At 41.1% G+C, this 14,504-nt stretch overlaps 1 protein-coding gene across 5 annotated transcripts in view; it reads left to right on the top strand.

Annotated features, from left to right (window-relative positions):
- The window catches only part of MDN1 (midasin AAA ATPase 1), a 162,289-nt gene that overhangs the window by 37,734 nt on the left and 110,051 nt on the right, over positions 1–14,504 (top strand). For all 5 annotated transcript variants that reach the window (XM_037894480.2, XM_037894479.2, XM_043542661.1 and 2 more), the window contains exons 13-22: positions 1,322–1,434; positions 2,117–2,265; positions 2,349–2,409; positions 2,965–3,176; positions 5,265–5,368; positions 6,502–6,646; positions 9,244–9,340; positions 11,663–11,776; positions 13,622–13,769; positions 13,949–14,059. In XM_037894480.2, coding sequence (XP_037750408.1) covers positions 1,322–1,434; positions 2,117–2,265; positions 2,349–2,409; positions 2,965–3,176; positions 5,265–5,368; positions 6,502–6,646; positions 9,244–9,340; positions 11,663–11,776; positions 13,622–13,769; positions 13,949–14,059 — 1,254 coding nt within the window. The remainder of the gene's footprint in view (positions 1–1,321; positions 1,435–2,116; positions 2,266–2,348; positions 2,410–2,964; positions 3,177–5,264; positions 5,369–6,501; positions 6,647–9,243; positions 9,341–11,662; positions 11,777–13,621; positions 13,770–13,948; positions 14,060–14,504) is intronic.

Below are 14,504 nucleotides of genomic sequence, written 5' to 3'. Positions count from 1 at the left end.
CCAGTTATAGTTTCAGCTTTGCCACTAAAGCCTCTTTTAAAGGGCCTGGGGACAGTGGCGCTTAAATGCTTTTTATGGGGGGGGGTTGAAAGCCAGCAGAACTATCCCCAAACTTTTTACCTCTTGCCGACACCCCCCTCGCTCCCCGCCTCCCCCAGGCTGAGGCTGGGAGCAGGGTTGTGTCTCCAGGAGTGGGGGACAAGGACAGGGATGTGGGGGCCGAGGCTGGGTCCATGGCTGGGGGCAGGCGCAGGGCCAGTAGCAGAGTCCCGTGTGTGGCACTGGCAGCTGGGACCCCACATGCGCGGCTGGGAGGGGGGCCGGCAGCCGGGACCCCTGGGAATGGGGCCAGCAGCCATGATGCGGGACCCCGCATGCATGGCCAGGAGTGGGGCTGGCACCTGGGACCCCACGTGCACAGCCAGCAGCCGGGACCCTGCATAAAACCTGGGGGTAATGCAGCACCCCTGCTCCTCTACTTCCCATGCCTATACCTGGGGAAGAGTATAAGTGTGAACTCCCTCCAGATCAGTGTGCAGGTGTTCTCATCATGCTAATGAATGAGAAACAAAGGCCAACTGACCATCTATAAAACAGTGAAGTTGATTAGCACTGTCAGATGCACAAAGCAAACGGAAAGTGTGCTTCCTCTAGTCTTTCACTGATAATTTACTTGGATAACTTACAAAATTTTCAGATAAAAGTGTGATCTCCATCCTTTACCCCAAAGTTGACAGTATCCCTCCTTTGCAGCCTTCTTTAATGAATGAAAACTTTAGAAGATCTTTGAGAAGAATTCAAAATGTCAAATATATATATATACAGATTTTTCTGTTCACTTCCCTCATTCCCCATTGTTTAAGTATAGAAACAGAAGAATCTGTAACTGCCATGAATATCCTATTGAGACAGACATCCCACTCAGTGCCTCTGTACACAAATAATATTATGCCTCACCCAACAAGCTGTTTGCTTTCCTGCTTCAGCAGAGCACACGTTAAACTAATTAGATTCTGATACAGGTTTAAGTAATTGATTAGCAAAGAGATTGACAAAATAGACCCATAATGACATAGGTTCCATAAGAAGTACAGAGAGAAATCAATACTTGTCCAATGAAAAAGGACCATTGGGAGGAAGGGGTGGAACTTGGAAGATTCTTAAGTCTTCCAAGTGATGAGGATTCAAAATGTGTTCATGAGCAAATGAGCTTGTTACACAGTGATACTAGATGAACAGAAAATGTACTGGCTATGTTCTTTGCATAAAGTATCAGGCAGAATTATGATATACAGTGGAAATAATGGTGCTTTCTATTTAGGCAGAGTTCTATTGTCAGCTTCATAAACCAGAAATTCTAATAAGGGAACATGAAGTCGCTGTGGGAAGAGTGCGGCTCTTGCGGAAGCAAACTCAGGCACTTCTTATACAAAGGTAAAGATGACTGTAGCTCACCCTTCCTGTACCTTTTTCCCTGGGAGCTATACGTTTTATGTTGAAGTCGAACGTATTGAAAGCTAAAGTATAAAAGTTGCATGTTAAGGGAGTCTGGCAACATCATTTTAAGCAAAAGAATAAGGCTGTTTGTTTTGATATCAGAATCTTATATCAGGACTGAGATGTCAGCATGGCATCTCTAACAAACCAAGGATGGAGATTCTCTGCATCTTTTAAGTTAGAATATCCTGAAATCAGGCTAGAGCTGGAAATGTCTGGGAAGGTGTTGGGTGGTGACAAAAGCAAATCTGACTTGGTGAAGGGAGCATTTGAAGGATGTAGCAATGAAAGCCGTTTTGGTGGCAGTAACTCAGGTGGTAGGGAAGAGGGAAGTGTAAAAACCAAGGATTCTTGTGAGAAGCCCAAATTTCTTTACTATAATTAATAAAAAGTTGTTAACGAAAAAGTCTAAATTTCTGAGTTGTAAATAGAGAAAACGAGCACTGGTGTATCTAATCTGGTATTTAAACGCACATCTTTGGAACTGTTTTTGTTAGACATATTTTCTTATTTAAAAGTCAAAACTTTAGTTGCAACCCTAAGGGGAAAAAAATTAAAATTGAAGTGAGAGTTTCTTGAGGTACCTTGTCCTTAACAGCTGCTTTCTCTGGCTTGGCAGGGAGAAGCAAAACTTCGCTGCCACACGCCCATCTTCGGTACTGATTGAACAGCTTGCAATGTGTGTTGACAAAGGAGAGCCTGTGCTGTTGGTGGGTGAAACAGGAACTGGCAAAACCTCGACTGTCCAATACCTTGCTCATATTACAGGTATAATACAGTATAAATATTCCACTTTGTACAGAGGCAATAGAAAATACACGAATGATGACTTTGTTTTCTTTTGTTTCAAGGACACCATTTGAGGGTTATCAATATGAACCAACAGAGTGACACTGCAGATCTGCTTGGGGGGTGAGTCGTTGAATTAGTTGATATAGAATGGACTGAAAATGTATTAAAGCAAGCTTTCATTCAAGCATATTTGATTATAAACACAACTGAACTATAATGTAACTTATAAAAATGGGTAACCAAGTAGGTGTTTCAGTGAGCAGGAATCCTGCTATCACCACTCGCATTCAAGAGCTTGTGCTCTTTAATGGCTTAACTAAGTTCTGTGGACAAGTGTGCAAGCCACAGCTGCTAAAATAAAAAGCCAAAGTTGCCTAGTATATATAGTTATCGAAATATCTACTAGGTATTTTGGCTGATAGTAGCAAGGGTGGATTGCCTATTAGAGCCGTACAGTTAGTATAAAATCGCTTTCTAAGGAGCATATATGCATTTGCCATTTTAAATCTAATAAGCAAATAAAACCGTAGTTTATAATTGTTTGTTCTGAATTTCTATGTGACCTCATAACATCTGCAGTTCAGGGACACAATTTTGTCAAATTTCACAGGAGCAGAGGGGAGCTGGCATTTGGCCATGAAACAAGTAACTAATTTCTCTCTTGGTCCTGCACAGCTATAAGCCAGTAGATAACAAATTGATTTGGCTGCCCTTACGAGAGTCTTTTGAGGAACTCTTCTCTCAGACGTTTTCCAGGAAGCAAAATCAAACTTTCTTGGGTCATATCCAGACGTGTTACAGACAGAAACGTTGGCATGATCTACTCAAATTAATGCAGCATGTTCACAAATCGGCCATTAATAAGGAAGCAAAAGAAAACACATCAGGTAAGAATTCAACCTAAGCAAGCACTCATCATCAACAGTTAACTGTTGCAGAAGGTAAAAGTTGTGGTGGTCAGTTCCTTGTCTGCTGATTTGCACAACTTCATCTTCTCTGGCCTTGCAAATGCAATCTTGGCCCTCTCTTATCTATTCAAAATGCTGCTGTAGTGATCGTTTTCCAAGCCTGTCGCTTTGATCAGGTCACTCCTCTCTTTGCATCCCTCCACCAGCTTCCCCTTCTCTAGTGCATCATACATAAACTGCTTGTCTTCACTTTCAAGGCCCATCACAGCCTCTCACCACCTTACCTATCATCTCTCAGTAGCTATCGAAATCGAGACATCCACTACTTATCAGGCCGTGATGCCAGCCTCCATCACCCACTTGTTCAATTTTCAAACAAGCTCTTCCATGCTTCTTCCTATGCTGCCCTCATACTGAGGAGGAGCTTCTCATAAACATCTGCAAGGCTACCTCATTGTCCTCGAACAAATCCTTCCTTAAAACTTCCCTGTGCTGTCATGCCTACAGAAAACTTGACAACCGATAGGCCACTGGTGTGCTGAGACCACTGCCTATCATGCTGAAAAATGTCTTGTTGTTCTCTTGCTCTGCCGCATCTGTTAGTTTGTCTGTCCATCTGTTGGCTTTTGTCTTGCACTTAAATTGTAAGCTGTCTGGGATGTGAACCATTTTTTGTTCTGTTTTTGTACAGCGCCTAGCACTATGGGGTCCTGGTTCATGACTGGGGCTGCTGCACACTATAGTAATACATATAATTAATAATAATAATTGTAACTTTCATTTGGTGCTGGCCAAACTGAATTAATTGTGTACATTTTCTGGTCCTTCCTTTAGCTGGTTCTCCTCAGCTATGCAGGTACTAAAGAAAGCACAAGCCTAAACAGGGGTGAGCATTCTTCAGGGGAGTGTTAAAGACCTTTCCTGCTTCAGCAGAGCACAGGTTAAACTAACTAGATTCTGATAGAGGTTTAGGTAATTGATTGACAAGAGATTGGCTTTCAGGGGAGTGTTAATAATCCTCAAAGACAAAAAAAAAAAAAAAAAAAAAAGTGATTGAAGTCCCAATGCAAATGAAAAGTAATGCACAATAGAAAATAAAACTTACAAAGCTAACCACGTCAGACATTGTGATGAACACTCTTACCTCAGGCAGTGACTTGATCAAAAACCAAACATTATGACGGATGAGTAACAGTATTGGAATATCATCAAGAAACCTAGTTTGTGGACCCCATTCAGTTACAAGAGTGTTTATTCTCAATTTCCTCCATCCCCAAATAGGTTTTGCAGATTACATCGTTTCCTGCAGCATCACTTACTGTCTCACTGGATTGGAAAGTACATTATTTCTGATACTATTGAATGTGTCAGCAAGAGGCAGTGGTGAGCTGGAGCCGGTTTGCACCGGTTCACGTGAACCAGTTGTTAAATTTTGAAGCCGGTTTAGAACCGGTTTTTTAAGGGGTGGGGAAGCTCAGGCAGGACGGACAGGATGTGGCCCGCGGGACCGTCCTGTCCGTCCCGCCTGAGCTCTCGGCTGGGGAGGCTCCCATATGAATTTTTACTGACCCGGCGGCATTCCAAGCCTTCAGCGACGGGTCCTTCACTCGCTCCGGGTCTTTGGCGGCATTTTGGGCGGCTGGTCCTTCAGTGCCGCCGAAGATCCAGAGGGACTGAAGGACGTGCTGCCGAAGTGCCGCTGAAGACCCGGAGCGAGTGAAGGAACCGGTTCTTGAGCTTCTGGCAGCTCATCACTGGCAAGAGGCTGCTCCTAAGCTGGGAGACTTTTGCGTGAATAGCAGGTTGATTATACTCATGAAATACAGTTTTAAGCTCTTAGAACATTTTAAAAATGCATTTGAACAAAACTATAACAGTTCCTTGTTTTAATTCATGGGATCTAAACTGCAAAACTTGAGTATTTTCTTCTCCTTATGAGTTCAGCTAAGCTCCATCTTATTGCATTATATTCCATGGCTGCAGTGGCTTCACAAAATTCAGTGTTATAGCAATGTGTTTTATGCCATCATTCTGATGTTACAAAAATCAAATTTGTTTTTCTTGTAGGATCACCACTGAAAGAAAAGTGGGAAGCATTTGGTCTTAGACTTAACCATGCCCATCAACAGATGAAAATGACAGAAAATTTTCTGGTGTTTGCATTTGTAGAGGTATTTAGATATTTCAGTATGACATTGGGCTAGGAAAGTGGGGGGGAGTATTTACAGTTACAATTAACCAATATTATAAGATAATTAGGTGTACTGACAAGTCTTTTTATGAAGCAAAAACTTTACAAACAGTGGTGGTGTGGACTTGGATGCACTATTTTTCCTTGAGGCTGGGATGGCTAGAGAGAATTTGTTTGGTTGTAAAGCAACATATTGATGGTCTGATGAAAGCTATACTTTGACACAAGAATATCAATAATGCTCATGTCGTCAGTTCTGGTGCACCGTGTTAGAAAAGCAACTTTGGGAAAACTTGAGCTGAAAATCAGGTTTAGCGGGATAAATGGCTGCACTAAATTCTCCAACAGAATATCTAGATAATCATAATTTTGTATTTTTGGCTTCAAGTATCTACAAAGACTTTTATAAATGGTTCAAGTGAATTGTATTAGATTTTTAGTTGTTATAATTTCCCAAATTCTTGTTGATGTTGTAAATTATTGTTCCTTGTAATTTTATTAACTTTATTAATAGTGTACATTCAAAGTATATTTGAGTTGTCTAAATTCTTGAGAAGTCATTTAATTAAAAAAAAAAATCTTACTGAAAAACGGACTACTTGGTCTAAGTAGGTTTTCAATTAACAGTGCATAATTTGGGCTGAGAAGCAAATGACCGTAGTTTTCACAAGGTTGGCATCACAGTAAAACAGCAAATTGGTTTATTCCTATAGCAGTGCTGACACTGGTGCTTAGACAGCACAGTAATGAGTACACTGAAAAATAATTAATCCCGGTGCACAAACCAGAACATTTAACTCTGCTAGAAATGAGTGTGCAAGAACAAATGAGATGACTTTTCGAAAGCATGAGGATAACATGATCTCTAATATTGGAGAGTGAAAAAACAGTTCTCTGATTTTCCCTCCCCGACCCCTCCCTCCTGCTTGCATACGAACTGCTGGCCAAGAGAGAGGGAGGTACAGCTCTCACTGAAGTGGAATTTGATTTTTCCATTCATCTAGACAATCCACAGATTATAAGATAGGGTGTAATTCGTGTTTACAGCTTCACCAGATGTTTCATATATCCTCATCGTTAAATAGCTAACGTTGAATCGATCCCACTTTTTAGGGTACTCTGGCACAAGCGGTGAAGAAAGGAGAGTGGATTTTACTGGATGAGATTAATTTGGCTTCAGCAGAGACTGTAGAATGCCTGAGTGGCTTACTAGAAGGATCATCTGGCTCACTGGTGTTACTAGACAGAGGAGACACAGGTACTATTAGTATGTTTGTTTGTGCTGTACTTTGGTGTCTGGCAACAATGTACTTTATAAGTATGTATGTAAGGCAAATTGTGGGACATATGAGATGGTTTGGATTGCAGTGGCACCAGAATGCTGATGACATTCAGCTCTGTCATACTTGGTGGGTAGTGAAGCTTGACTGCAAGTTTCTAGCTAAGATCAGGACTTGAATAAGAAGATGTGGCAGAAGCGATCCTGAAGTAGTGGAAGTAAATCTGTAGGGTAATAGCCATGTATTTTGTTACTTTGATATGCAACGTTGGGATCCTGTTCCGTTATTGACTGGTTCAGAATATCCACCTAGCAGCTGAGGCCACAAATGCTTTTTTCCATCTGTTTTACTGGAAGGCTGAGATTGGCTGTTTAAGAGAAAAGTATGTATCCTCTTGTCACCATTACATACATTAATAGAACCATAAAATTTATGATTGGAAGGGATGTCATCAAATCCAGCCCCTGCTCTGAGGCTAGACCATCTCTGACATGTGTTTGTCCAACCTGTTCTTAAAAACCTCCAATGATGGGGAGCCCATTACCTCCCTTAGAAGTCTATTCTAGAGCTTAACTTCCCTTATAGGTGGAAAGCTTTTCCTAATATCTAACCTAAATTTCTCTTTCTGAGGATTAAGCCCATTACTAGTCCTACTATGGTATGTATCTCTTAAATCAGTTTCTGTACCAGGTGGCTGGAGGATAGCTAATGTGACACCATTTTTTTAGGCTGATAAGCCTAATTTCAGTACCTCACAAATTGGCTGAAACTATATTAAAGAATAGAATTATCAGACACACAGATGAATACAATTTGTTGGAAAAGAGTCAATATGGCTTTTGTAAAGGGAACGTGCCTCACCAATCTATTAGAATTCTTTGAGGGGCTCAACAAACATGTGGACAAGGGTGATCCAGTTGATATAGTGTATTTGGACTTTCAGAAAGCCTTTGGCAAGGTCCCTCACGTAAGGCTCTTAAGCAAAGTAAGCAGTCATGGAGTAAAAGGGAAGGTCCTCTCTTGGATCAGTAACTGGTTAAAAGGCAGGAAATAAAGGATAGGAATAAAAGGTCAGTTTTCAGAATGGAGAGAGGTAAATAGTGGTGTCCCCCAAGGATCTGTACTGGGACCAGTGCTGTTCAACATATTCATGAATGATCTGGAAAAAAGGGGTAAACAGTGAGGTGGCAAATTTGCAGATGATACAAAACTACTCAAGATAGTTAAGTCCAAAGCAGAATGTGAAGAGTTACAAAGGGATCTCACAAAACTGAGTGACCGGACAACAAAATGGCAGATGAAACTTAGCGTTGATAAATGCAAAGTAATGCATTTTGGAAAACACAGTCCCAACTGTATGTGCAACATGATGTGGTCTTAATTAGCTTTTACCACTGAAGAAAGATCTTGGCGTCACTGTGCATAGTTCTCTGAAAACATCTGCTCAATGTGCAGTGGCAGTCAAAAAAGCTAACAGAATGTTAGGAACCATTAGATAAGGGATAGATAATAAGACAGTAAATATCAGAATGCCCTTATATAAATCCATGATACGCCCATATCTTGAATACTGCATGCAGATCTGGTCGCCAGAATCCTCCATGAATTTTATCGTTTTTTTTTTTTTTTTTTCTCTTTTCTGGACTCTTTCCAGTTTGTCCACATCTTTCCTAGTATAGTGCCCGGTTAAAGTTATTTCACTTCTGGATTAGATTACAGCTGTGTGCTGTTCTTGTGGTTTAGCTTGAAGACCATGCAAACATCAACTCATGCAGAATGCAGCTGCCAGTTTACATAACAGTGCTTCTCACTGTTCTGTAGCAACAAAGTCATCTGAATTGGCCAACTCCCCCTCCCATATAGCTTAAAATAATCACTGCATAATTTTTCCTCCATAAGGAAAATGCACTGGCAGTATGACTTCACCTCTTTATGTCAGAGGAGAAGTGGTACTTACATGAAGGCCCCAGTGTCTTCAGTCTTCAGAAATTGCTGTTGCTCTTGCTCTTAGCCTCTCTTTTTGAACAGATGTCTGGAGCATCCCTGAATAGGAATTTCATGTCTCTAGAGGTGATGCAAAAGGAACTCTGTACGTTGGGCAGACAGTATAGTGTATAGCATACTGGACTGAGACTTTGATGACCTGGCTACAGTTTCCGGCTCTGCCTCTGGCTTGCTAGGTGATCCTTCTCTAACTGTGGATCCTACTGGTGTGCACTAAAAGTACTAGATTAAAGTGCTAGTCTTAGGGAACTTTTAGTGTACACCTACAGGGTCTACATGGACTAATTAATGCACAACATGCCAGTGCACTTTAGAAATCACATCCCCTGTAGTGGTCATTACCCCAAGGTTGTAGATATGTCCTAACTCACCAGATCAGGTGAATCACTAAAGTCTTAAACAGTGGCGTTTTAGTTAAAAGAGGATGCAGGATAGCAATGAGTGGTAGAGAGGAGGGGGACTTAAACTGTTTTGGATTAACCAAGAAATGTCTTTGATTTACATTATAGTGTTTTGGTTTGCATTTTTGTGTTTGTGAATAGAAGGGAAACATCTTTATTTTTCTTTTTAGAACCTCTGGTGCGTCACCCTGGTTTTCGTTTGTTTGCCTGTATGAATCCAGCTACGGATGTTGGAAAGAGAAATCTACCCCCAGGAATAAGAAACAGGTTAAAAAAAATGAATGGATTGTAAAATAGTTAAAGTTGCTGTCTGTTTTGGAATTTGACTAGTTTCATGAGTCAACATGAATGGTACAACACCTGTGTTTGAAGCCCCAGGAGATAGTCTCTAAGGCATCTCTCAGAATGTCTAACAAAAATACAGTAAGAAGAATGTATATTATAGCACATGAAATAATATATATTCTTCTTACTGTATTTTTCACTCCGTGCATCTGCTGAAGTGGGTTTTACCCCACGAAAGCTTATGCCCAAATAAATTTGTTAGTCTCTAAGGTGCCACAAGGACTCCTCGTTATTTTTGCTGATACAGACTAACATGGTGTGACGCAGTAGGGTGGGGGGAGTGTTGACCTGGGAATGTGGCTGGGGAGTTTCATAGGGGATGGGATACCTGAGAGCCTGTAACCTGAGCCAGGAGGGGGAGCGGGAGGGGGAAGGTAACACCTCTGCCCGGGAAACTGGACAAAGGCTGGAGGAGAGAGCCTGCTGGAGGGGTTTTAGTTTCAGTTTTGTGCTGGGTGGTGGAACTCAGGGAACCCCAAGGCTGGGGTCTCAACTCCCTGCCCCCCAGAAGGACTTGACTGAGGGGTCCTGGTTGTACCCACAAGCTCTGTTTTAGACTGTGTTCCTATTGTCCAATAAACCTTCTGTTTTACTGGCTGGCTGAGAGTCATGGTGAATCCCAGGAAGAGGGGTGCAGGGCCCGGACTCCCCCACACTCCGTGACACACGGCTACCATTCTGAAACCTGTCATTCTGAGAGGTGTTTGTTATCAGACAGTTGAGGAGTGTTGATTGAATAGCAGGAGGAAACTACTGTTCTGCTCATGCAGAACCTAAAGAGCTGGTCTCGAAATAGTATAGAATGTTACTCTTTAGGAGTCCTTCCTTAAATGTAAGTTGTCAGAGGCTGTAGCAGCATGCTCTGTGCCTCTTGGGAATAATAAAGGCAAGTGCGTCACAGTCCTCTAGTAATCATTCTTGTTAACTTAGCAGTGTTGATGGGCTGTACAAAGAGCTATATATTTAGTCTTCAAAAGTTGGAGGAAGGTTAGTTGGACATGGGAGTGGATGTGTGATACCTGGAATATTTGGGACTCAGAGGACCACTGGGGCTGGGGAAAAGTGGGTCTGAGAGAATTTCTTTCTCTAGTATAACACACCTGACATCACCTGGACCTGCTGTCTCTCTCTCATGCAGTTTCCCTGCTGATTGTCAGGAAACTTATACAGAATTTATACCACTCTGAAAAGTGACCACGTGAAAATCTTCACTGCTTACTCAGGAGATCTGTTCACTGTGTGTAGTTAATCATCTGCTGTCACTAGTGACAAAAATAAGGTTTTGTTGCTATTAGCTTTGCAGAGCTAATAGCAATAAGAGAGAGAGCTGGAGTAAATTTCACCTTTTGCTTTATAGTCAGAATTACTTATTTTAAGTTCCAGTAAATTACATTTTTCCAAAATCACTAAAGGCAATGGAATTTTACAAGTGTAACAGGCCTACTTTGGCCTGCAGAACCATTGTTAGCAGTGATGTATGAGATGCAAAGAACCCAACTTGATTCTCAGATCCCAGGATGAGTTTCCAGGACTAACAATCAGAAATGCTATTTTTATACTTGGTAAGCACAATTGATGCACAGTCAGTGAGACAATGAACATGAAATCCCATTACTGCCATTTTTGGAGTGGCTTAGAACTCCACTTCAGTAGCTAAATTTAAAGTAGATACTTTGCTGCTAATGTAGCTGCTTTGTTTCCTTTTTATCTTGGTGAGTTGTTTTTCTCTATTTAAATGGTTGCTCCATTATGAAAAGAGGGAATATGCGAGGTAAGCTTGACAGCACAAAAATTGGATGTGTGGTATGTTTCACAGCAGTTGAGTGATTAATATACAGAATCAGTTTTCAAAAGCCCTCTTGCTGTGCCAGTACTTTAATATTCAGTAACTGCTGTCTGGAGCTCTGTACCACAAACTCCTTTTAAAAGCATGTTTCTTGTATTGTGAGTTGAACTTGGTAGACTGTGTAAAACAATACAGATATTGATACTTTGTCCTTAAGCAATGTAATGCTTAGCCTGTAGTTACATATTATTCTCTGCTTCAGTTCAGTCGGTATTTGTATATCAAGTCAATAAATCTTTATGTTGGCAAACAAATCAATATTTGATTTGCTGCTTATGCTATATTTTGAGCATTATATGTTCTGTGAGAGATTAACTGGGCCGTAATGAAATTTCAGAGTGCCTGTTTTATCATCAGCAGGCAGATGTCTAAGTGTTATAGCTTAATTTTTCTCCTAGGTTTACTGAACTTTATGTAGAAGAACTGCAGAATGAAGGAGACTTGCTAATTCTTATCATGGACTATCTGAAAGGCTTGAATGTGAGCAAAAACACAGTACAAGGAATCATGAAGTAGGTTATATTTACATTTTTATGAAGCCTCAGTGGAATAAGCTGCAAATGAAAATACATAATTACAGCCTACAATTATTTATATTAGTCTCTCCCACCCTAGGTTCTTGAAGAATGACACCCAACCTCCTTATTCTAGGACTACTTGTATGTTACCTTTTGTTGCTGTTGTCTTCCTTTCTTCCATCCCCATCCCAAAAAGTAGTTTATTGACATTACCAGTTAGAGAGAATTATTGCTTTAATCCTTTCCTCCATCTGGGAGGTTAGAAGGGGCGGCTACTTCAGAATATCATTGTGTGTCAGTTGTGGGGATGGTTTGCTTGCCTGCCACAGAACCTCTTTCCTTTAGAGCAGGCATGTTGCCTCCAACGTGCTAAATTTCTGCAGTTCAGTTTTTTGGGGCAATCTAAAGTATTTGTTCAAAGGACTTTGTGAATACCTAGTTGTACATGGCAAACCAGGTTATCTCCCTGAAACACAAAATATTGTCATTTAAAACATTAAATAGTTCTTTCTTGACTTTTTGGGCTTCATTGCCTGCTAGAGTAGGCCCTATTGCAACACTGCGTGGTGACTTCAATTTAGACCTTCCGAGGAAAGTGGTGAATGAAGAGGCTATTTTGAATGTTCCTATATAGGGATTAAATCCCTTAGAGAGACGTTTTGATGCTAGAGATTATCAACTCTTGAGTAACGATGAAATACAAACTGGCCTGCCAACGGGGGCCTGGGTCAGGGCAAGGAAAGGGATCGCCAGGGGTCTGGTGATTTAAAAGGGCCCGGGCGGATGGGATAGATACGTACTTTTTAATAAAAATTAAGATAGAAATCCTGCTGTTTTGTACAGAGCTCCGTCCCTCGTTGTGACAGTAACAGTTTGCCAGAGCACTGCCACACCCAGCTAGTCTGGCAGAGCCTCAGCAACAGCAGCCTGGGAACTGCGGAGCTTGCTGCCTCCTCTGACTGCTGTGCCTGCCATGCTGTCTCTACGGCTGTGGGGCTGAGGACAGGGATACTTTAAAGAGGAACAAGCTCCCTCTGTGCCACCAGATTTCCTCCCCCGGGGCTGCAGCTCCTCACCAGACACAAGCCAGCAAGTTCAGCCACCCAATGGAGCCGCTCTAAGTTTGCCGAGAGGCAGCTGGGACTAGCGCCCACCCTCCCCCCTTTGCTGCTGCTAGCACTGGCTGACGAGCAAGGCGCTATCACGAGCACAGGATGAGGGGCCACATCCACCACTCAGCCAGGGAACGAGGTGCGGGTTTTCCCTCTCCTTGGAGATCTCCTGGTTGATGTGGCGCACAATGTCTGCGGTCTCCTCATTGCTCTGGGTGTTGATGTCCCACAGCATCAGCAGCACAAGTATTGTATTGTATATTTTAACTTGGTTAGTCATGTTCAGTTACATCTTGTATATCAGTTTCTTTCCTGGTCTTTAGATTGCACGTGAATCACGATTAGGTGTTTAATTAGCCTACTTGATACTTCAGGTGTTTTCTTACTTTGTGCTTCTTTAAATGTTTTATATATTAATTAATTTCATAATGTATTTATTTAATTTAACTGTATCATTCAAAATAACAAATTCTATAGCTTATATTTAGGCTCACAATTTGTTTAATACTGGTGCTGTAACTGGGGAAAAAAAGGTTAACTAGATCAAGCAATGCCACAATTTACGCATAGTGAGTCCTAATGTGTTATCAGTAGGATAAAAAGTAGTGTCGTAAACCTCAGCCATCACTTTCTCGGCAGGCCATTGACTGTTCTGCCTTGGGGCACGGAATTGTTGTCCGCTGGCCTGAATACAAATAAGTAACTGGTTTAACTCTTTATTTTGTAGCTTCTATTTATCTGTGAGAAAAGAGACAGAAACAAAATTGGTGGATGGGACTGGCCATAGACCTCACTACAGCCTTCGTACACTTTGCAGGGCTTTGAAATTTGCAGCATCTAATCCATGTAAAAATATACAGCGCTCACTGTATGAGGTAATGATCTTTCTGTGTGATTTTGTTCCTAAGTGTGTGTTCAATACACAATCTACTTGGGTAAAGGAATACAAGGAAAATCATATTTTCTAAGGGCATCAGATATCAAACAAATGCCTTAAAAAATAAAGCTTAAAGAAATTTTCACTTCACAATAGAAAATAACTTTATTTTTGTAGGGCTTTTGCTTGGGCTTCCTGACACAGCTTGACAGAGTTTCTCACCCGATAGTTCAGAAGCTAATTTGCCAGCATATTGTCTCTGGCAACATCAAAAGCCTCCTTAAGCAGGTAGGAACTTCTGAATATTTTGGGATGTTTAATGTTATCAGGAAGATTGTTTTTAAATACATTTTCCCTTGTTGATCATGCTTTAGTAATTTTAAAAGTTCTCAAACATTTAAACTTTATCCTATTGGTCGTTTCTGATAAAATGTTATTTCATTTAACTTGAACTATATGGTTTAAGCATGATGTTTTCTTAGCTGACTTATTCTTTCATCTGAAAACATTGAAAGGATGTGGAGAACTTGCATATGACTGAATCTTGCCAAATTTCAGAGAATGACCAGACCAACTTTAATAGTGGTGACTCTAATTCTGAAGTAGAGGTTGGGGGAGGAACTTGCTGGGTTTTTTTTTGTTTTCTTTTGTTTTAACATAAGGGGCAGTACACATTGGTATGGAAAAGGCTTGTGCTCTAATGAAGCAAAAATCTGAGCTTCATCTTGAAGAG

Source organism: Chelonia mydas, chromosome 3 (assembly GCF_015237465.2).
Source record: "Chelonia mydas isolate rCheMyd1 chromosome 3, rCheMyd1.pri.v2, whole genome shotgun sequence".
Classification (NCBI taxonomy): Eukaryota; Metazoa; Chordata; order Testudines; family Cheloniidae; genus Chelonia; species Chelonia mydas.
This window is presented reverse-complemented; position numbering and strand designations above follow the sequence as displayed.